Below are 24767 nucleotides of genomic sequence, written 5' to 3'. Positions count from 1 at the left end.
AGAGCATAATAAAAAATAAAAAAAAACTTTAGAGCATTACAAAATATCAAATGTTCAAAAAGATTTGCAAAATTAAGGGAGTTATGTTTCAAGGTTTGGAACCTTGCACATTTTCTTACAATCAAACTCTTCAATTTTCATCAATCACCATGGGAAACGGTATTGGAACTTTGGTTTGATATATTGTCTTCAAGAGTTATATTAATGTTATTTTTAGTGAGGCTTTCTACATTAACACTCTCTTCTCATTTATCCTATGGCTATTGTTTAAGTAAAGTCTTTAATAGGTTTTTAATTAATGTAGAAGTGTGAAAAATATAGAAAAAAAATATATAAACGCTTGTATGATAGGCTTTACAACTTTCGTGAAGAGCTGAATTTTGAAATGTGCCACTATATCATATAAATCGTAGATCAAAATTTAACCGTCGATTGTTGTTTACATTTATGCTTCATTTTTCTCACCAAATTTTGTTTTTTTAGATTTTGTTATTTGAAAACATGATCCATTAGAGGATATAGGAAGATGAACGGTTCGGATCGTTGATATTATGTTTGTCACGCCCCGATCCCAACATACGCTCAGGATCGACATGTGACGTCACCAAAATTCGTATCACAAACTTATTCCGCCTCTGGAATATGGAAAATTACAAATCCATAATCAAATTTCGTAGTGATTTTTCGTATATCTTATGGCTGCATCTAACCTCCTCATTAGACTGCCTACGTACCCTCAATAAGGATCAAGCCATTCATAGTTCGTCATACATTACACCAATTATCACATCGTTCACTTTATCTTCAGTGTGATACATCCATAACATGTAACATATCAAATAACAAACGAAACACAATATTAATCTCAAGCTACGTTGATTAACTAAAATAATCATAATAAAAACAATCATATTCAACGTCATTCCACAATCCCGTCAATTAAACAATTCATGAATTAAAGATGCATGATCTTAGCATTTAGCTACGTTAATCAAACAATGCAATAACATATCATTTTATGAATCTAATTAAAGAACTCTATATAATTCCCTAATTGGATTATAAGTAATAAACATGGTAAATCTAATTTATATTCAGGTTTAGTGTGGGTAATTCCCATTTGCTTGAATCTAGGGTTCTAGACTAACCTTATGGAAATGAGAAAGAGCAAGGATTCCGGAGCACTCAACGGAATCCAAAATATCAAGCGGTTTCTCGTAATCTACCCAAATCTATCACATGTAAAATCAATGTTTACATCATAGAAATGGTACATTGGGCCAATCAGACACTTAGATAAATTGCAAGGCTTGGGTGAGTGACAATAATACAAGTATGTGATATTTAGTAAAAACAGACCATTGATCACAATCTATAAACATCGAGTATAGAATCATGCTTTATGAAATCATAATCAAGTCACTGCAAACTTCGAAGGAGTCACCCAAACATCCAATGGCTTTTCTAATTCAAACCTCAAGATTCTCAAAACCATCATTCATATGTACATAAAAAAAAAAACTAGGGTTAGAGGGACGCAGTTCCGCCGAAGCATACATAAGTAACCACACAGGAAGTGGCCCCCCAAAGTGGATTTACCAAGCAGAGCCACCCCTGACAAAGTAACCAAGTAGGTAGTGACTCCCTAACGTGGATTAACTAAGCAGAGTCACTCTTACAACTGTTAGGAAGTGATCACCTAACGCGGATTAACTAAGCATGATCATTCCTAAGCATACATGGCCATAAGGATCACCCAACGTAGATTAACCAAGCAGGACCACTAGTGATCCCCCAATGTGGATTAACCAGGTGATTACATCCATGTACCACTGCTACATGGTGCAGTTAGATCAACACACAAACCACTTACCCTTATCTCATCCGCTATGATTTACATTGTAATCACTTGCACTATCAACTTCCCATGACCACTAACTATCTTATCATACAAGCATAAAAGTTCTACATAATACTTCTCATAAGATTATGGGTTCATATCGTCATAAAAACAATCATACACATCATACTAATCATACATATCTAACCACATTTGATAAACGTTTCCAAGCTACAGTCGAATCATAATTAATAAACATAGATCGATGCTAAAAATAAACATAACAATTCAATAGAAAGCACATTTAATAACAAATGTAACTCAATATGGTGCCACTAATACATATATCGAGACACACGTCAATTGGAAATGACACGTCATCGTGATGAGCCAACTAAGCTCCATCAAGCCTCAACAACAAACTAGAGATAAACAACACTCTAGAGTAAAGCACATTGACTAGAACGTTAACCGTCAATAAGGTAGGTCCATTAAGGTCAACAATCTAAGGTTATTCAATCTTGAACAATCTAAGGTTATTCGTAAGTTCTCAAAGGTCCAACAACTGATAACTAGGGTGCTCACAAAATTGTACGACGATCCAATAATCGGATTGTTGTCAATCACGCAAACAAGTGGTGGTCCAATTTGATCACCACACAAACAATTGAATTTTGGGAAACTGAGCTAGACATAGGTTCATAGGGTCACTACAAGGTATTTGGTACTTAGACAATACTCATGAACGGTCCCACGCACCACCACAAGTCATGGTAGCCAAGGTGGAGGGTTTAGAAAACCTGAATTTTTAACATTAACTAAATGAGCTCAAATTTACGTGGTAGCTAGAGCTCAACAAGGGAAACACTTTTCAAAACTAGGCCGACGATAAATTCTAACCGGAAACCGTCCAAATTCACCGAAGAAAACTGGATTTCTAAGGTTCTAAACACCCAACTCTAAAATGAATATGAAAGCACTAACCAAGCATACAAACTTGAAGATTATGAAGAGTAGATGAAGTTTCATACCTCATTCGAAGGAAATAGTTGCTGGAATCACCGGAAAAATGATAAAACAGCCGGAAAAGTCGTGCCTTTGTGGCTTCGAACTGCAAAGATGGAAAAGAAAATGAGAAATATAACACTAAAGATGTGTAGGGGTCATCAACAACTTTCCATGGACACCAAGATCACCCAAAATAGAGCTCGGACAGAGGAGATACAAGCGGGTCAAGTTGGTGGGTTAACGGGCCCCTCCCCCTCTTTTTTTTTTTTTTTTTTTTTTTTTGAAACCTTCCCCCTTTAATTTGATTGGTCCTTCTCCTTCTAGTTGATTGGTCCCCTTATTTTTGCTTAAATCTGATTAGGCTTCTTCCTTTTGGAAGTTTAAATGATTTCAAATCTATAGTTTAGTAAAACAACTTCAAATGTCCGTAACTATACTGTTATGATCCGGACTCACAAATGGCTTTCGCCTATATGTTCGTGGTTTCAAGATCTATTCAAAAATATAAATTATGACCTCGAACGATCTACGGATTTTAAATAATTAATTTCCAAATGTCAAACTTCGTAACTAGTTTAATTAAAATCTAAATTCAAACAAATTAAAATAAATTCTCGAGAAATAATATAAAATCTCAATAATACAAATACGTAGATTATAACAGTGAAATCCAGGAACGGGATTTCACAATGTTTAGAGTTTTACTGTTAGTGAAAATATTGCTTGGTGTTTATAAAGTCTTTACAAACTATATAACATCGACTCATATTTCAATTAACCGTAAATATTGGGACATGATATCAAAGATCGGAACCATTCATCTTCTTACATCCCCCAAATGATCATGTTTTCAAAAAAGAAAATTTTAAAAATGAAATTCAATATAAAGAATAAAGCTTAAACGACAATCGATGGTTAAATACAAATTTAAGGTTTATGGATTATAGTGTCGGATTTAGAAGTTGACTCCTTCACAAAAGTTGTAAAGCTTGTCACTACAAGTGATTGTGTATATATATATTTTTACATTTCTTACACTTCTACAATAATTATTATTAATTTTATTACTTTTACACTCAAATAAAAAATACTATTCATGACGGTTTGGAGGGTTTTAAAAATCTAAATGATAATGTAAGTGTAACCATTATCTACTCGTGGAGGAATGATGAATCACAAGTGTTTATATATTCTTTCACATTTTTCATACTTGTTGGGATGTCTTATTGCCTATACTAATACTATACTAGTTGGTTTTAATTTTGGACAACATGTTAAGTAAAATTTATCATATTAATGATAATAAGAAACTCTCATAATAAAAATAAATAAATGAATAAAACTTAATTTTTTTAACTTATATAGAATAATAATACAAAAATATATATTTAATATAGAATATACCAATATATACAATATGGCTATTGTATTTTATAATAAATTTTTGGGTAAATTACATAATATCCCCTCAGGTTTGAGGTCTATATAACCCCATACAACATCTTTAAAACATTTCACTTTCATATCTCACGTACTATTTTATTTCTAAATAATACATCTGTTACATTTTCCATTCATTGATCTGTTAAGCGCTGACGTGGCTACCACATTTGTGCCACGTGGCTGCCAAATGTGTGCCACGTGGCAAAATTTTTTTTTAAAAAAAAAAAACCTGAATCTTTTAAATAAAAAAAAACATAAAAACAAAAAACAAAAGCTAAAACACACCTCCCCGCAACCCCTAAACCTAGAAACCTTATCCCCTCACGACCCATGCAAACGCACCTCCCTCCCCCTCCTCCTCTTTTCTTCTCCCCCATCTTCATCTTCTTCCCTCTGCAACCCAAGAAAAAAAAACAAGCCCTTCAGTTCGTCTTCACCCCTCCTCCTCCTCCTCCTCATCTCTTCTCCCCCATCTTCATCTTCTTCCCCCAACCCCCTACCTTCAACCCAGAAAAAAAAAAAAAAAAAAAAAACCCAGATCCCATCTACGCCACTATCACCTGAGAAGGAGGATTAGAAGAGGAATTAGGGTTTGGAGTCGGAGAAGATCCAATTGGGGACGAATCTGACGGAGAAGCCATGATCTCGAACAAGAATCAATCGACGAACAGAAGAGAAATCAGAGAAGAAAGAGTGAAGAATTAGAGTTGAAACACCAAGAATCGATCAAGAGAAGATCGATCGATGCGGAAGATGGATACGATGCTGTGAAGCAAAAAGGCGAGATACCATAAAGAGAAACAAATCTTCTTCTGTAAGATTGTATTTCATTGACTGAATAAACAATTACATGGATGTACATTTATATAGCCTTTTGGCTCTTTACATTTATACCCTTAGCTTCCTTAACTAAACTTATACAATCCTAACTAACCACAACTAATAACAAAACTAACTACATTTAGTTTTTCCAAACTATTTATCATTAACAGAAATGGATGATGTATCATCTGTCCTAATAACTATCACCTGGTTCGTGAGGTGAAATTGAGAGGAATGGGTGTGAATTTAAGGAGTGGGGTGCGTAGAGGAGGGAAGAGGGTGGGTGCGAGGGTTGGTGCCAAAGGTGGGTGCAGGGGGAAAATGGGTGGGGGTGAAGAGGAGAAAGGGCTCGGGGAAGGTGGGGGTGGGTTTTTGGATCCGAGGGGAGGTGAAGAGAGTGGGGGAGAAGGAGGTGGTTGGGAGGCTTGGGAGGGAGAAGAGGGGTGGGGAGAGGTTGCGGGGGTGGGTTCTGCGTTTTCCAAGTTTTTTGTTTTTCCAGAAGATTCAAGCTTTTAAAAAAAAAAAAAAAAAAATTTGCCACGTGCCACATATTTGGCAGTCATGTCAGTGCTTAACAGATCAATGGATGAAAAATGTAATGGAGGTATTATTTTGAAATAAAATAATATGTGAGATATGAAAGTGAAATGTTTTAAAGATGTTGTATGGGGTTGTAATAGACCTTAAACTTGAGGGGGTATTATGTAATTTACCCTAAATTTTTTAGTAATTAAACTTTAAAATTTTAATTTATTTTTCCTAACGGGTCGAAACGGGTTACCCACGTGTTACCCGCATGTATACCCGTTAAGAACCCGTTATTAATGGGTTCCTAACGGGTCACCCGATAATGACCCGATTAGCTATTTTGTAGACCCGAAACCCATTATTTTCGTGTCGTGTTGTCAATTAGAGTGTTGTTTTTCCTTTAGCTTTTACTGGTGCTTCATCTTATTTCTTGAAACTTTAGTTTGAGATAGGGTGTTATTCATCACCCTCATGCTTTCATCAATATGACTTACGTTTCACATTTTCGTTACGAGCAGCAGAGGGGCATTTTGCTTATGCCTTTCAAGGAGGTGAACCTTAAATAGATAAGTGAGTCTGGGAATCTGGTGGATGATTATTATATATAAGTGAGTATATTTCTTTTGATGTTATAGAATTAAAGAAAAGTAAATTGTTTTTATTCCTAAAATTTTGAATTCTACTACAAGTGAAGCTTTTGCAAAAACTGAACCACATAACCAATTGAACCACATAGAAGAAGAGGAAAGTACATAACTTTGAACCCAAGTATAACAGAAAGTGGTCAACTGATTCCTAGCAATTTTGGTAGTACTCCAGCTTAACAAATGGCCCTAAATTAAGGGGGCAGATTAAAGCCAATGACATTTTTGTAGAATCTATGAACTTAAAACACCCTTATTGAACCCCCATAGATCATCTATATACAAATGGCCCTAAATGCAGGACAAGAGTGACTCAATTAGACAGTGTTAATCTCAATTAGATTCATATAAGAAGGGTTATCCCGGATGCAAAAATTTGCAAATCAGGGTACATATTCGATTTTCTACAGAATCATGTCGTAAAGAAACACTAAAAGTAAGCACACGAACAAAACAAAAAAAAAACATATCCGCAGCTGGCAGTGGCAGTATATCCACAAAAATAGAACATCTACCATGAGGCTACTACATCTTTTTAAGCGTGTTCACATACGTGTAACTGGAAAATGCTACAAACAGCTTGCGGAACCTGTAGATATAAAATGCAAATGTTAGAAAAACTAATAGCCGACTATCTGAATTTGGGACTAGCCAGAAATTGATGACTTGGATTCGTTTCGGTTGATGGAAGCTGAAGAAGATTTTGTAAAAGAAATCTAAGGATTCACAAGTAAAATATGGATGAAAACATGAGAAAATGTTTTGAGATTGCATGAATAATATGGTTCGGTATCCTTTTCAATTCATAATGTATAAGCGTACCAAACCCATTGGCTGGAATGCTGTGCCATCGCCAGGAAGCTCTTTCTGGGCTGCTCATTGAGCAAGCAATGCACCACTTCATGTGAGGATTGCATGGGATTTAAACTGGACAGCCAGATATCGACTGGTCCGCTATACTTGCGAAATATGTTTGTACTAACCTGGGAACAATTAACGGGACAGCAAAACAAAAACTAACATCACTGTTCAACATCCAACAAGTATTATCGTATAAGAATTCAGGTGAATTATTGTTTGTTCAGAATTTCAGGATACTTGCGAATGAAGAGAAAACATACGAGTTCCCAGGCTTCAATTTTCCTTTGTGACGACGCTTGTAAGAGTTTCCTGCTTACAACATACATAAACTATAAATAAATGTGGCAAATTACAGTATGCCATAGTAAACAAATAACACCACAAAATGGTCATCCCGAAAGACGTACATCAACCAGGATGGAAGAAGACAATAGTTAAGTTCGGTATTCATTTGGGGCAAGTACGTCATTATCTTATTATATGCAGTCAGTGGTGCAAGAAGTTGCAGGATTACTCTCATTAATTACTATTTTCTTTCTTTTTTTTCTTTTATCACCCAGGAGAGCCACCCTGTCAGCTTTCCTGACAAGGAAGCCCAACCTGGGGCCCACTGCTGAACATTACAAATCTTTGGCAGCAGGAAACACTTGTGACTGCTAGATAGGTACCTTGACAGGTTTCAAACCTGAGACCTCATGGGACAACCGAAGTGCCTCAGCCACTACCAATGTAGCCCTGTTACTTATAACTCCCGAAGTTTCAATTTAGAGGTCAAAATTTGTCCGAAAATAGTGAGATTCAAAAAGTAAGGAAGGAAATTTGTACAGCAAGAGAATACATTCATGTCCCGAGAAGACTAGTACCTGGTCTTTAACTTTTTTGTAACATCTGTCATAAATATCAAACATATTTAGGAATTTGTTGTTAGGATCTGGTTTGCCTTTTTGTTAGTCATATTTTGTTTAGGGTTGTGTTAGGAAAGGTAAGGTGCACAGATCCTTGTCCTACAAGGATTAGAAAAGAATTAAGTTTTCTTGTACAATTAGATTGGGAGTCCTAGAAGCAGAATTGCAATAGGAAAGAAACTGTAATTTTCTATCCATATAGAATAGGAAACCTAATCAGAAAATAGGATGTAAACCATACCCTATACTTATAAATAGAGGTGCGGGAAAGGCTGAAAAGCTAGTGAGAGATAACAGAGAGACAGCTGAGGGAAGAGAGGGACTAGGTCTAGGGTTTGCAAAAGTACATTATACTCTATTATTAATCAAAGAAGCCGTGGTTTCTCTACCCAGAGAAATCATAACTGGACATAGGCAAAAGTTTTGCCGAACTAGGATAAATCTTGTGTGCTTCTAGTTATTCTCTAATTTGCCAAGTTTAGTCTAGTGCCGGAAACATCAAAGAACAAGATACAGAGGGGAGTCAAAATTACAACATTTTGTAGCAAGAAATTCCTTCAATTTCAAAAATATTGATCAAATATGACTAAGAAATAGAGTTCAACTCACCTTACCCCATAATGCACATCACGGTGGTTACAATGGCCCGAAACTCCGTAGTTATCAAAAGTAATTATCTGGTAAAGTTTGTGTGAAATGGATTTTAAAATGGGTGTTGAGATTAAAACAATAGATTAGGCAATACTTCATACAAAAACAGTAGTCCATCAAACGATGCTTATCACATCACCACAAAAAGACAAGAACTTAAGCAGTACTAAATTTCAATAGTCCGAAATTACAACAGAAGGTGCGTTCATAAAGAAAACAATTTACCAAGTCAATGTTGTTTCTTGTAATTTCCTCTTCGATAATATTTGCCAATATGCTATCGTTCCAAACTTTGCCAAAACCATCCTAAGGATTGAGAAGTATGTAGTTATAGATGCCTCAAGAATGTACTAGAAATTATATTAATTCAATAGTTCAGTAGAACCTGAAGATTTGGATGATCCAGAACCGACACTTGTTGATGCGGAACCTACATATCCAATTTCGCATGTTACAAAGTCTAAAATGGTCCGGTGAAAATACTTCACGATGTATCAAAGATTAAAAATGAACACAGGTTCTGCAAGCAACGACCCTTACAGGATTTTCAAAATTGTGGACAAAATAAAGCTCACAACACTAGATAGCTTGGGAAGTGATTTTTACACACCTTTTTTAGCTTCTCAGCCCCTCTTTCTTTCTAGCCATCAGATTGAATAAGTCAATCATAATCAACAGCCATGATTAAATAGGGGTGTGTGTTTATCATATCCCAATAACTTTAGCACTGGATTGACATGAATAAATTTTGGCTCACAACATTATACCAAGCTAAAATGAAAGCCTCAACCACAACATTGCATATCACCTTGAGAATTGCAGAAGCCTGGTAGAGCTCTTCTTTTCTTGTAATTCCTTTGCCATCTGCATCACCTACTCAACAGATGAAACTAAGAATTCATTTCAAAAAAAAAAAAAAACAATGATATAGGAGATGATAAGGGCAAAGGTTAACAACTATGAGACATAATTCCAATCGTACCATCAAAACTATTCTCTAGAGATATGACAATTTACAATAAGTAGTGGTAAAGGATGAAACTACCGTAACACAGGATGTATGAAACCAGCAGAAAGACCTGGAGAGAAATTCTTATCCCACCTTAAAGGAATGGGCTTACCTCTATTCCAGATACACTTATGGATGGAGAACAAAACCCTTGTATTGATACAAATTGTACTTTTAAGAGTAGGGATGACTACAATAACTGTACATCATATATGCTCATTTAGTTTGACTAAAATTTTATACATCAATTTCATGCAAACACTGCCCTTGAATCAGTTATAATCACTTTTAGGTTTTCATTCTGAGAGGCCCATTTCCATAGCTAAACCTATAAACAATTGTTCAAATGTTCAGGAAAAGATATGGATAAAATAAGAGATTTATAAAACAAATTAAATAGGGTGACATAGATTTCAAAACCCGTGATGACCTCAACTGTTCGAGACATATCTACAATTGTGTTGTCATGTGATCTATCTCTAGTTAAAGTATATGTTGTTTTTATGTAAAATTAATCCATTGTACAGGCGATTATTGAAGGAAAAAGTCATTTCACCGCATAATAAATTTGCGAACAAGTTTATGGTTTAAGCTAGAAGGAGATTAACAAAAATGCATAGACAAAGTTATCTACTAGTTAAAGTGCATTACCAATTGACAAGCATAAAATGTGAACATTATGCCCTCTCACGGTCAGATAGTTTATTGTTGGAGTAAAGAACCTGCAGAAGTACGACACGAGGTTTTAAAACATTATAAATTCAGAACCTCATGCATCACATTATACAATTTGGAAACAAAAAAAGACCTCGTCTCTCATAAACATAAAATCTCAACAATTGCACAGGGGGAAGACCAGTCAAACAAATGAAATTAGGCCATGAGAGCCCTTAAAAAACTCAATTGAAAGTAGCTACAACTGAAGCCAGTATAGATTCTAAGCAGTGACAATCCAATTTTGTATAGGCTTACATGGACTCGTCATCTGGGTGGGCAACAACGAACAAAACATTTCTCTTGTTGACACTGCCACCTGTTTAACAAATATATTTTAGTCAATCAATAGTCGGGGAAGAAAAAAAAAACACCCGGGAAAAGAAGCTCATGCAAACCACCCACCATTTTTCAAATTATTCAAAAAAGTGCCCTTGGGAAGCGAATATGAGCCATGAATAATTTTGAATAACGAAGCTACCCATAGTACAATCACCGAAGAAACAATCAAGAACCATGCCATTCTAGCATGCACCTGCACACAATGATCACCAACACATCAAATCAAACAACCTCCAAACTCGAGTGAGGAACAAATCCAGCAACCCAATCATTGTTTTGTCCTGTAACATACCCCGTAAACATTTAAACGCTACAGGCTTCCCCTATGTGGCATTTCATCAAACACATGGACTACAATACTAGAAAACCTGACTTCCATCAATGGAAGTAAAAAAATAAAACCACTAAAATGCCTAAAAATACCTGAAATAAGAAGTTCATTCCATCAAAAATAGTTTCCATGTGTTTCGTAAAGGGTGTATGCATCAAGATAGAACCTCTACCATTATACAGACAACTTTAGCTCTTTCACAAAATGACTAGTAAAGTAAATGCACATTGGTAAGCTGTAATAATGCTGTTTCCCCTTCTTTTTTTAACTTTATAGTAAGGCCAAATACTGATCGCACTTGCAGGGGCGTATTGCACAAATTTGATCTACATAGAGCAAAGGGATTGACCATAGCATGGTAGGGAGCATTAAACACATTATCATATGAGTCTAATCCAATCCCGACCGTACCTAAAATAGAAAGAGATAATATTGTACGCAAAGAGAAAATCCCCAACTTGTTTTTTCCGCTCTACTATTTCGGGATCACATACATTAATGCAGAGGATGCAACTAACAGAGAATGCAAACCAAGATACATATTAATAAAACAAACAAAACAGAGAAATAAACAACATTTGAGTACCCAGGAACCAAACATCATCAACCTTAATACCAAAAATTAAATTAGAAATCTTTGTAATTATAAATTTATAATTCTTTCGTTTCCTCCTATGAATGATTGACTATATCATATAATTTACCTCTGGACCGAGGAATGTGGACTAATTTGTGATGACGGTGGCTCCGTGGAGGATGTCGGTGATGGTGCTCATCTCATCCGGGGAAATGATTGTTTGGAGAGGAGAGGGACTAAGAGAGAATGTGTACGTAGGCGGCGGTGACGGTGGCAGCGTCGGACTAGAGAGAGAATCGTGGGTGGTTGAGGGTTGAGAGAGGAGGTCGTGGGGAGCGACTCACTATGGATATACCGATATCTTCGACGGAAATTTTAGAAACGCATATCAAGTCAATTGTCTATATATACTAGCAAATTGTACCCACGCGTTGCTGCGGGGTTTGAAACACTATTGAAGATGTAAAAGGTCTCGAAAAATATTATATATACTAAAACTCAGTTGATGATGGCACTGTTCAGCAATAGTAAAATGGCGGAAATACCCCTGATTTTTTCTTTGCTTAGCCGTTTTGCTGCTTCTTCCCACATTTAAAAGACGCTTTTGTCCATTACTTCCACGCGTTTGTCGTCGATGGATGCTCTATTTGGACCGAGTCTTTTCCATTTTTTTTTTCTTGCTTTCCCTTGCCTTCTCACAGATCTAGATCTCTGTTCTGTTCTTCTCGACCTTATCCTTTATCGATCTCAGTTTGTGGTGCCTCGCCGATTACGGCCTGCTCTGTTCCTCTCAAACCCTTGAAAGCATCGTCGATCAGATCTCTGTTTCAAGTTTATCCAGTGGATTTTTGTTTTTCATTCCACTGCTGTCTCTCGATTTGTATTGCCTCTCTGATTCTGGCTTTGTCCGTGTGTGTCCAACGGTAGAAACCGGCTTAAATCAATTTTCTGAGGCTTGGTTCTGCTCCTTGGGTCGCTGACCTGGAGATTAAATTATCAAAAATTTGGTGTTTTCACGTTACTGATTCGAATTGGTCATTGCTGAGAGGATCAAATTGGTGAGCTTCGGAACCAAAACCTATTTTCCTTATTTATTTCCTTGCTTTTGCCAATTATTTTTTTATATATAACAATTTTGTTTATGAGGTTTTTATTTTGTTGTTTTTAGGTTTTTTTTGCTTTCCTATTCTTTAGCAAAGAAATTTATATTCTGGTGATTTTTTTAGGGATCCCAGGATTGAAAAAATTATGGGTTCGTAGAGGATTGAAGTGAGTGAAAGCGGGTAATCAGTCAAAGAAAGAAGTACAATTTTCTAGGAAAGTTACGATTTTTTGTTTCATTTTCTGGGTGCCTAACACATTCAAATAGTGCCTCTGAACTTGAGCTGAAGCAGGGGGTGTAAGGAGTGTGGAAAAGCATTAGGACATGAACTGAGATAAGTTAGAAATTGTACACAAATTAGTAGCACATATGGATATTGGGTGAACAGAATATTCAGCTTTCACCATAGGAGTCATATATGCATTTGGGATCTTGACTTAATTTTATTTTGGGGTAATTCTCAATACTTTCCAGATTTTTCTCGACTAGGTTCCACTTCATAAGGGTAACCTATCTTCATTTTAGAATATTTTGATTTTGTGATCTTTGACTAATGCACAATTTGTTCTGAGGTAGAAGGAAAACAAAGTCAAGTATACGAATTGACTTAAAATTGTTTCATTGACAAAGTGTACCCATGGCCTTGGTTTATTTTTTAAAAGTTTTATCTGATTTTAATTGTTAAAGTCCGTATTCAATTCTGCTTAAATTTATTGATAGCATTATTACTTCCATACTGATCCCTAATATTCCACACACAGTGTCTCTGTCACATTGGTGAACTATGGTATTGTACTTAAGTCTTAATGATATTAATGCTGAAAGATATATTTTTTTCTGCAGCCATAAAATCTGTAACAAATTTCCAAGTATACAAGAAGGTTGCTGGGTTGAGTTCGGTTACACAGATAGCGCCGCAGTGTACCATACAAAGGTTTTTTTTCTTTCCTTTTGCCTCTATTTTTGGGATATTGGTTACAAAATCTGTTTTGAGTATAGGTGTGAAATTTACAGTAGGGCTTAGTAATTTAATTAGTTAATTTCATTCTCAATGTGCACAAACGTTGTTCCTGCATTAATTAATTCTCTTTGTATCGAAATTGAATAAATCTAATTCTCCTTCATATCTACTCATTCTACTAAGATATGCAATGCAAATATCTTCTATCTCCTACCTGTAAAGATATGACTTCAAATCGTTTCATTGACAAACTGTACCCATCAATTGCATTTATTTTTGAAAAATTGTATATGATTTTAATTGTTAAAGTCAGTAATCAATTCTGCTTAGATTTTTTGGTAGCGTAAGTACATCCGCACTTATCCCTAATCTTGCACACACAGTGCATCTTTGTCACAGTGGTGAACTATGGTATTCTTTGTTTTAATAATTAACTCAACTTTTGTTTTCCTAGAAACTACTACCGTTCACTTGGAGATATTAAATAAACACCAATATATATATATATATATATATATATATATATATATATGAAAGGAAAACATGTACCCAGCCACCCCCAACTTTCAGTTATTTAATAAACTTAAACACTCAACTGTGCACTATCATCTTATTAGTTCCTGTGAACAAATAAGTGTTTATTTGTTTTGATGAGTTTTCTAATGATGTGTTTTTTTTTAACAGAATTTGAAAAATCTTGAGTTTTTTGGATTTAAAGCTATTTGTTCTCAACGTCCAAGGCGCTTTGTCCTCAAGGTAAATTATTTTAGAATATTTTGAAGCAACACAATGTTCTCTATACAACTACTATAGCAACCATTAACTATGCTACGTTCTATTTCCCAATGTTCACAACTAAAATTGATTACACAACCTTGCTGCAGGTATACCACAGACTACATCACTCTCCACAAAGGTTATGTTTCTTTTTCTTATTATACTCTCTAACCTACTAATATTACGATACATTACCCTTTTCTTGCTCATGCATAAAAAAAATATATATAAACAAAAAAACCAGCTTAAAAAACTAATTTATATTCATCTTCTTCATTGTATGGTTAAGCTTACAGAGAACCTCTTATAGGTATCGTCTAAATCCTCAATCACAATACAACGATTTAATGGTATGTTTTCCTAATTTTCTTTTCTTACTGAGTTTCTGTTTAAATTCAATATTTACTAACCTTTCTCTTCAGGGGAATTGGCTATTACCGATATATATACAGACTGTCTTCTTTTTACCTAATATGAATACATGCCTTATTCCTTGCTTGACCATTGATAAATTTAGTTGGACATATGTCTAAAGTATATCTTCAATCAGAGTACCTGCATTTATACTTATATATATGTCCAGCTTAAACCTCTCATTGGATAAACAACCAGTTAGCCATGTGTTTACAATAGGTCAAAAGAAGAAAGTGATTGTGTATAAATAGGTAGCACCAATTCCTCTGAAGAGAAAAGATGGAAGTGATGATTGAACTAAAATGCATCATCAAATTGTCTCTGTATTGCAAAGAGACACCAAACTATATATATCTGATCCATCTTTTTACACGTATCATTTCACTTTTCAACCTGCTTGATTTAATTCTGCCATTTGCACCAAAATACCTAAACAATGACACCAAATTTTCAAGTCAAAAAAATGGTATGTGTCATATTTTTCTTTTTCTATTCCTTCACTTTTATGCATACTTTCATTTGAATACCATCATTTTCACAACCCCTTATATACATTTGATTCAAACTTCATCATTCTTTACATATCTGTATATATTATACTCACATTTTGTAATCCCGCAGCAACGCGCGGGCACTATTTCTAGTATATACTAAAGAGTGGTTTTTTTTTTTGAACAAACACTATTATCTACCCTAAGGGGGACAGGGTGGACTTAGCCTCACAATGGATGTGGTTCAAATTTACCTTTGACGAGAATTGAACCTAAGACTTCTCACTTACAAATGAAGAGGAATACTACTAGACTGTAGTACTAAGTAGCAAGAGAGATGTTGGTATGCATGTTATATTACAAAAATTAGGAATGTTGGTACGCCATCCTGAAAGATTGTTTTTTCAAAAGCTATGGCTCTATCTCAAGGAGTGTTTTATGTTTACAACTATACAAAGTAGGAAAAAAAGTTTGATCACTCGTGAATTGAATCACCCTAAATTGCATTATGAATTGAATTGAATGAAAATCTAAAGATGAAGGGAAAGTTTTCATAATTTCACTATGCAAGATTTCACTATGCCAGATTTCATTTGAAGGCACCAAAACATGTGCAAAATTAAAGTTGGGGTTTTCATACTCTATTGGGTTTCGAAAGTCATGAAATAACCAAACCAACATCCAGTACACACCTAAGAAAAACATAAGCAAGAAAATATATCCAACTCCTCAATCATTAATCAAACACAGTAATACAATCATTGAAAAACTCTCAATCATTTATCAAAATTGAATTAATAAAATTGGATGTTGGGGTCAAACTTTTGTGTCCGCCCAAGGATATTTGAGGGTAAAAATTTAATTTTACTCAATTTAGCTTGTAAGTTATTTTATTTTCAGTCTTCAAATTTAGAGTAAATATTTAACATTCTACAATGTAGTTTCAATTTCAATAAGCATCCAGGAAATAAAATGACATCAAAAAAGAGCCCATCAATTTAATGAAGAATTCTCCAAAACTCAGAACTTTAAATGTAATTCTACGAAATCATGAAAAATTTACTAAAACCCAAATAATACGTAACAAAATTGAAGCATAGCTTGACATGCAAAAGGTTAAAAGGTACCTGAAGTGATGAGCAATGGCTTGAGATACTTTTTTTTACTCACCACTTTGTAAGTTGATCTTTACATAAACTACATCAATTTAAAAAAAAAAAAAAAAAAAAAAAAACCATTACGTTAAATTCATCTGAATATTTAATCACAGGTGCACCAGAAAATTATAAAAGTTAAAATTAAAAAACTCCAAGATGAATTTAAGCAAAACCCATATCAGATTCTAGACATCAACACTGTAAATAAATAAATAAATTGAAATTTTCCTACCTTTAAGGTTCAAGGTTTTTACTTTAGAATCCATGGAAACCCCAGATTAGATTCTAAGTGTGTTTATCAGAAATAATAATCTAATAAGAAATTAACACTGAAAATAAATAAGAAACCAAAAAAAAATTTGAATTGTCTTACCTTTACTTTTTGGGTTTACACTGTGGAATCCAATCGAGAACTGAAGGATGAGAATGGTGATGGTTTTCGGTGTTTCTAGGTTCGTGGGTGGGGTTGCGGTTTTGAATCGTGGTGTTAAGAGAGAGCGAGAGAAACAATGATGTTCACCGGAAAGGAAAAAGAAGATAAAATGGACGGACTGATTTTTTATCACAGTGCCCCAAATAAATAGACGGTCCAGATTCAATTAGATTTACATTGGAGTACTATTGAAATTACACAATTAATACAGGGGCATTTTCGATATTACACTGTTCTTATGAACAGTAACTACTATGTGTTTCAGCTTTAAGGAGTGTATTCAATTGAGAATTTGAGATACTTTAATGGATTTGTAAATCAATGAATTTTTATGGAGTTTAATTGATTTGTAGAGATTTCATATAAAATTTTGATTCAATTTCCTCAAAATCTCATGGGGACATGTGTGGATGTTTAAAATACACTACGAAATCTCTTCAATTCCCTCTAATTTCTCAACTTTCTAAGATTCTTTAAAATCAATTTGTAATTGAATACACCTGAAATGTTATAAACTTCTTTAAAATCCTAATTAAATGCACCTTGAATTTTAAAGAATTACTTAAAATCCTGATTGAATACCCAAATCCCTTAAAATCCTAATTGAATACATCCCCCTTAATGTAGATTGAATTTATTTTTTAATGATGACACATTATTTAGAAACGTAAAAATTTATAAACTAAACGACATGGAAATTGATAATTGGTCGTTGATTAACATATTTATTTTTTAATGGTGACACATAATTTAGTTTACAAATTTAGTCTCCTTAGTATTATATATAGGGAAGTGTTATTGGCACTCCAAAAATTTCATTTTAAATTCCTTACAAGTGTATTTGTCTTTCATAATATAGAAAGTTTAAAATGTAGAATGAAATTTTTAGAGTGCTAATAACAATTATATATATATATATATATATTTTAAAGTACTGTTGACCTTAAAACTACCTAGTTTACGTGACGCACAGACCCGTATAATTAATAAGCTAACTACTTCATTCGGTCTAATGCGGGATGTGTCAACTCATCGGCCGAGCTCGACCGTGGAGTAAAATGTATGCTGATGTGACGTTGGGCGCGCTGATAACTTCTTGATCTCGCGATTGCAACCAAGGAATGAACACGTCTCGACCTTCGGGTTCTAAAGTTTGAAGACAAGACTACTAGTTCTACGAAGTTCAATATCGAATTCAGCTTTCAGTGTGCCAAATATAGTAACCTGTTAACATTTCACTTCACCGAGATACCTCTACTAACAAGGACTCATAAATCTTTGTTGACAGAGATTTGGATAATTAACCAGTCGATCTCGAAGCAATGTTGTTTATCCAAACTGAAGGTGCTCCTCGGTTGACTGATTCTACGGCTCTAGTGTTGTTTATCAAAACTGAAGATGTTGTCAGTTACCTCCACAGTGCTGTTTATCCAAACTGAATATGTGTTGGCAAAAAAAAATCTCAAGGTGTTTGAAAGATTTGGACATGGTAGTTGTGTGTTGAATTGGAGGGGGTTTTGAATGATGCACCCCCACTCTATTTATAGTAGCGATTTCCTCAATGATCGAAGTATAACTTTACTCGAACTAGGACTCCCAATCCAAATAAATCTCGCCCAAGTCCTAACACTCTTAGGACTCTGAATCCAGCTCCCTAATTGTTCTGATTCTTTCCCTTGATTCTCAACATCTTTTTTTACTCGAAGCATCCCTAATTTTTGAAAACCTTACCGCATCGAGATTCGACCTCCTGATCCTTATCCAAACAAAAATCATATTATGATAGGACTCAGATGAACTCTACTGGGCTCAACCTATGGCAGCGAACTTCTTATAAGACCGAGAACAATTATGGGCTCAACCCAAAGTGTTATTTTGGACCTAAATATTGCCCCTTCACTTTTGAGGTGTTTGACCTACAACATATGGCCGAACTTCAACCTTGAAAAAGCGATCCATTATCAAACAAGAAATAAACCCTTGGCCTACACTTTTCGGCCGATCAAAAGATCCATTATCAAACAAGAAAAAGACCCTTGGCCTACTTTCCATCCACTCATATGCATTTATCAAGCACGATCTCCCACGATCAAGGTGCGTAGATGCCGGAACGTCGCTTCATAATGATCATGCTTTAAAGCTCGTTGCCACACGTAATCGTGCAATCTTGATTTGCGTGCTTTTCGGGCTCTTTGCATGGATCTTTTATTTTATAATGAATGTGAAACATTTTGACCGGATTTACCCCTCAAATTTTGTATTTGAGATTGTCGATCTTCTTCCTAATTTGCCTATAAATACCAATTATGGCTTCATTCCTTATTTAAGCGTTCAAAAATCCTAAAACTCTTGCCACTTTGCTTCTGATTGTTCAAAACCCAAAAAAAAAAAAAAAACCAACCTTTGAAACCCAGAAAGAAACCTCCAAGGCCTTGCTTCAATAGTTGCCAACACCTTCGTCACCAAGCTTGCCGAAGAATGTGACAAGTGTCACAATTTCATTGATCGGAGTGCCATCAAGATCTCAAATTTAAAGAGGATTCAGTTGATTCTCATCAGATCCTGGGCCATTTGTTTAAAAATGACGTCCCAAAGGTCATCATTGAAATGCTGAAGAGCCATTGCCTGAGTCTTTTATTCTAGGGTTACAGTTGGTCAAAATGGGAATCGACCAAACCTCAGGGAGCCTGGCCTTCAACCTTGCAACCAGGGCTGCTTGGGTTAGCCGAACCTTACTTCAACACCAACTGAAAATTACTTGGCATCTTCAATGTCATTAAACTCTTAACCATCGATATTAACATAGATTGAGAGTTCCTGATGGTTGCTATAAGTTTCTAGTGCTTGGCCACTAACACTATGGTGCTCTGGCTCGACCTTATCAAACCGATCGTTCTAGAAGTAACAGCTATCCTCGGCACCTCTCCATCTGTTCTTCCAGTTGATACCTCTCTCTCTCGGTATCAATTTTACTTAGATTTGAAAACCGTCTTCGACGAGCATGTTCTTGAAGTTTTGAAAAAAAAAGACAACCATGAGGAAGTACCAAAAGACGAAGTAAACAAATTACACTATAACTTCTTCAACTATAACACTCTTATTAATCACTTTGTCGGCCGAGTAAAAGAAAAACTCAAGAATGGAGAACACTAGGCTTTCTTGTTCTACTGGAATAATAAGTTCATATTTTATACCAAGTCAAACAAATGCCTTGCCGAGAATATGCCAGTGGCCGAAGCCTTGGCTAGTGGTCACAATTTGGCCCTTAGTTCCGCTATCCTCATCAACCTCACGCGCTGCTTGGCCGAGGCAACTGTCGGGAAAATTGACCTGCACCAAAACAACCCATTCTAAGTCTTTCAACTTTGGTTGTAGGTATATTTTGCCACTCTGAGGCCAGAGAATTTTAACTTCGACTCTTCTTAAGCAATGGGCCTTCAATTAGCTTCATGCCTTACCCTGTCTCACTTAGCCGAAGAAATTTTTAAATACTTATTCGGCCTAGACGACCTTACCAACAACGAATTCTTGATTTGTTGTCGGAGAGACTATCCCTCCTCAATCAAATTCCTATATCCGTATGGGAGAAAACAAAAGAAGTAGATCTTTGGCAGAATTGGGGATCGTTCGTGCTGGCCCGCAACCTTCATTTCCTTTATAACGTTTGACGGGTCGGTTGGGAAGTATACCACTCCTATTTTGTGGCTCGACAAATAGACTATCTCCAGGTTACCATGTGCCTCTGCTCACCTCCCAGTCGATTATGAGTCGAGAACGACTTTCTAGTTCTTCAAAACGGGAATGTGAAGAAGTAGAGCAAAAGTTCCAAGAACGATGCACCAAATTTCGCCTTCGGGCGAATACCCCTGAAACCCACGGTACTAGTACTTTCATTGACTGGTGGGATATCTATACCAAGGATTTCTTCGACATGTTGGTCAAAGAAATTAAAAACAAAATCTTTGGCGATCAACCAATGAAAACTCTTACTCCAAAATCCAAAGACACAGCTCAAGGTACTTTTATTCTCAGTATTTTGCTCATATATATATTCGACCAAAAATCTTCATCCTGACTCTAAATTAGTTTTTCCAGGTGGTCACTCAATAAAGTGAGCCGAAATGGTCGCGATGGTCATGGCAAAAAAAAAGCTCGCCCTTCTTCCAAAGAAGGCTGTTGCTATCATGGTCGCCTCTCCCAAGATAACTTTGACCATCCCAACCCTAACAAATGTTGCTCCTTTGCAGGTCACTACTATGTCACATGCTGCTACCGTGGCTGAACCAATCGACATCCTAGTAGTTGAGGAATCTATAGCTCAAATCTCGACCATTCCTCATCTCGATGTTGTGGTCATCAGCCCAAAAGTTGATATTCCTGAGGTGGTGACAGTTGTCCTGGCCAAAGTGACTCCCTCTCTTAATCCAAAATTATTCCAACATCGAATATTTTAGAGGAAGGGGTACATATCTTTCAATACATTTTTTTTAAATAAACAAAATATCTTTGATTGATATCTAATCCTTTTCTGTCATTAGGAAAACAATAGCGAGCCGATCCCGCTAGTGAGGTACCCTTGATCAGTTAAGTAAGCAAATATAGATCATTTGCCTCTAGACAAAGGCAAAGTTGTCATATCCTCTGTGCCTAATCCAAGCCAGGATGATATCCAACTACTAGTAGGGGCCACTAGTCATGCTAATCCTAAGGTAGCCGCTAAGGGGCCATCAGTCGAAATGGTGGCTTTTACAGAAGAAGAAGCGATCACAGAGACGCCGGTTCATCACCTAGACCAAGATCTCGGCATCCCTGCCCATGATGTCACCTCAACCTTTGTAAGTTCTTTATTTTGATTCTGAATTTTGTCTTGGAATGCTAAACCATGATAAAAACGTCCAACTGTCAGGTGCCAAATCGTTAATTCTATCGAAAATTTTATGTGCCGAAGGGTGTTGTCTATATTTCATGGCTACTTAGGTGGCCATCTAACGTAGATAAACTTCATTGGCCATATGAATTGAAGAGCTATCTTAAACATTGGGCTTGCCATTAAGCTCTCTGGGTTAAACCAACAGCCCAAAAGATATGGCCGAAGTAATTTCTCGACAGGTTTAAAACAATTCTCTGTTGTTTTTTCTTTTAGATTTTGCTCATCTAAACCCTTTTTTTTATGTAGCCTTCATGGGAAGTCGAGCTTGTCGCCTATCTCACTAGTGCATTCAGGATGGTCGATCATTTCCCTAACCGAGTCCAACTCTCTAACCAAATTGCTCGTCTTTGTAAGCTCTTCAAATGAAAGGTCAAGACTTTGTTGGAGAGTGCCTGAACAATTTTGCAGCTGACAGTTTGGTGAACAATGAAAGTGTTGTCCACTTGACGACCGTCTTAGAGTGAACTCAGCTATACTTTGATATTTTCTAGAAGGTTCTACAAGCTGATGAGGACCTGAAAGCTGCAACGACTTCCTAGAAGGCTACCTTACCAGACCTAAAGGCCATCAAAGCGAAAAAAGAACAAATGGTAGATCTCGAGAGTCACATTTGCGAGCTTTAATCCCAAAGATCTGACATTGCTTTTGAACTTAAGAAGGAATTTGAGGTAAACAAACCTCGGTTTGCAGAGTATGCGGCCGACTCAAAACGGATACAAGCGTTGAAGGTGACAAGAAGACTTGGCAGGCCGAGATCATTATGAGCGAAGTAAAATGGTTAGACTGCCTAGAATACTTTCTTCCCTCGACCCTATAGCTCTATCCTAGTGTCGACTTGTGGGCCGGTTGACTATTTATGTATATTCATGTTGTCACAGCCCATTCCGAAATACTTTTATCGAATGTGTGAAAATACCAAAATGCCCTTGGGCGTTGCGATAAGTCATATGTGACATGGTTTTAGAAGTGGACCAATATAATTATTTTCCTAAGTTTTTGGGGCCAATAAGAACTAAACCTTGGCTAGTTGTGATTGGTGTGTAGATTGGACCACACACATCCACATTACTTTATCTCTCTCTTCCCTCCCGTGTTCTCTTTCTATCTCTCGGACTCACTCTTTTCCCTCTCCTCTGTATGGACAACCTTGAACCAAGCCAAATCTTTGCAGATCGAGGAAAAAATGGTACCATTATCTTCATGAGGACCACACAAGTTCAAAGGTACCCATTTCAGGTAAGAACTCGTTCGATATCACGTTGAAAACTCAAGCTCCGAGTTGAGCACTATTCATGAACTTTTGAATGGTTATGTTTTAGGACAATCCAAGCTTGCAACGAGCTCTAGGAGGTTCTCACGAAGCTCAGAGTGCTTCGTTGGCTCGGTTTTGACGTCGGGATCACGAGGTTTGAAGGTGACCGATTTTTATGGGATTTTCGCGACGAATTTTTGAGGGATTTGAAGCTCCAAAGAGGTGAGGCCTATCCCGAGGACGAGCATATCCACAGGCGACTCGGGGGTTACGACCCGTCGACATACCAGTGAGCGGGCTTTTGTTTTCAGTATATATTTATATACTTGATATATTTCCCAGAAATGCATTTTAAGGAAAGTATGCTTTGAAATAATATGTCAAATGCTTTTATATTCTGAATATGCATTTCATGGTTGCATATATATATATATAAACGTGGTGCTGTGGAGGCACAAGTAAGTTCAAGTAAATTATGTTTGGCTATGTGAATCATCAATGATATGATATGTGATTGAATGATGTTGAGCTCATAAAACTGCACCTAGGGTGATTGTGATTTAGCCAGAGATATGAAGTATAAGCCTGTTTATTTACATCACCTCCCGCATTATATGCTCATATTGGATCCAACTTAAGTGCACAGTCTTATCGTACAGACCTTATTTATGGTTCCGACTCGTAGGTGACTAGCGATTTATCACCCGGCTATTATGAGAGAGTAAAAATTGAGCATAATTATATTACACCTAATCTTGTCGTACAGACCTTTATAGGGGTTCCGACTTATGTGCAGTATATTACCGTATAGGTCATTATAGTGACTCCGGCTAGATTGATTTTGAACTATAAATTCAGTCCTGCAGACTACCATAGGGGTTCCGACTAACATATCATATTTCTATGAATTTATTTTTACTTGAATTGCTTACTCTGTTATATATTGGCATGGCATATATGTTTGATTATGATTATGTGAAGCATGAATTGAATTGATATGAATTCATATATATGTATATATATTATGCATATGCTTATATTTTGATTCTGGGAAAAATTATACATGATTTACAGCGAGGAGTTAGTATATTGATAAAAGAAAATAGTTTTGTAAAACATTTGTTTTTGCCCACTCACGTTTTCTATTTTGCGCCTCTCCAGGTTTTAAGTAAGCTTGTTGTTGGTGGCTTGATGACATCGGTAGTTTTGACTTATCCAAATAATAGTAGGACATTCCTGGTACTGTATAACTAGTACTTGTCCTACTGGATTGCACCTAGACTTTTATGCTCTGATTATGAGTGTTTACTGTTGTAACTAACTCCTATCACTTTCTATTTAGTAGTGCACTCTAGTAATTTGGTTTTTAATTATTCGTATATCTCTTATTTTTATTGCTTCCGCACTGTGCACATGGCTACGTCACTCTCACGTGACGGCCAGCATGCCTTGATCTCGGTCGAGGTGTGTCACATGTGTACTTTTTTGCAGTCTTAATGAATTCTCTCATTCTTGCATCTCCCAAGCAAGGTATTAAATATCGATGATATCGGAAATATCGGTAGTCCAAAAACA

General features: G+C 36.0%; 1 protein-coding gene and 1 long non-coding RNA gene across 12 annotated transcripts; one reads left to right on the top strand and one right to left on the bottom strand.

Annotated features, from left to right (window-relative positions):
• Window positions 1-6602: 6602 nt before the first annotated feature.
• LOC103440777 (probable N-acetylglucosaminyl-phosphatidylinositol de-N-acetylase) lies at window positions 6603-17150 on the bottom strand. 9 transcript variants are annotated; one of them, XM_029095351.2, is made up of 14 exons: window positions 16951-17150; window positions 16548-16617; window positions 11803-12036; window positions 10831-10960; window positions 10684-10744; window positions 10363-10433; window positions 9511-9575; window positions 9313-9342; window positions 9088-9132; window positions 8928-9008; window positions 8661-8728; window positions 7407-7455; window positions 7108-7268; window positions 6603-6874 (listed from the first exon to the last, which is right to left on the bottom strand). In XM_029095351.2, the coding sequence occupies exons 4-14, from the start codon at window positions 10946-10948 to the stop codon at window positions 6811-6813; spliced, it is 813 nt and encodes a 270-aa protein (XP_028951184.1). In that variant the 5' UTR covers window positions 10949-10960; window positions 11803-12036; window positions 16548-16617; window positions 16951-17150; the 3' UTR covers window positions 6603-6810. The 9 variants fall into 9 exon arrangements, with proteins under 9 accessions (XP_028951184.1, XP_028951187.1, XP_028951185.1 ...); XM_029095354.2 differs by lacking the exon at window positions 9313-9342; XM_029095352.2 differs by lacking the exon at window positions 11803-12036.
• On the top strand, window positions 12230-24565 carry LOC108172933 (uncharacterized). Of its 3 annotated transcripts, none has more exons than XR_003769759.2 (6): window positions 12230-12733; window positions 13621-13711; window positions 14423-14494; window positions 14623-14654; window positions 14826-14865; window positions 24354-24565. It is a non-coding gene; the product is annotated as an uncharacterized lncRNA (long non-coding RNA). The 3 variants fall into 3 exon arrangements; XR_003769758.2 differs by lacking the exon at window positions 24354-24565 and adding an exon at window positions 15628-15898; XR_003769755.2 differs by lacking the exon at window positions 24354-24565 and having other exon boundaries at window positions 14826-15308.
• The last annotated feature ends 202 nt before the right edge of the window (window positions 24566-24767 follow it).

Source organism: Malus domestica, chromosome 16, assembly GCF_042453785.1.
Source record: "Malus domestica chromosome 16, GDT2T_hap1".
NCBI lineage: Eukaryota > Viridiplantae > Streptophyta > Magnoliopsida > Rosales > Rosaceae > Malus > Malus domestica.
This window is presented reverse-complemented; position numbering and strand designations above follow the sequence as displayed.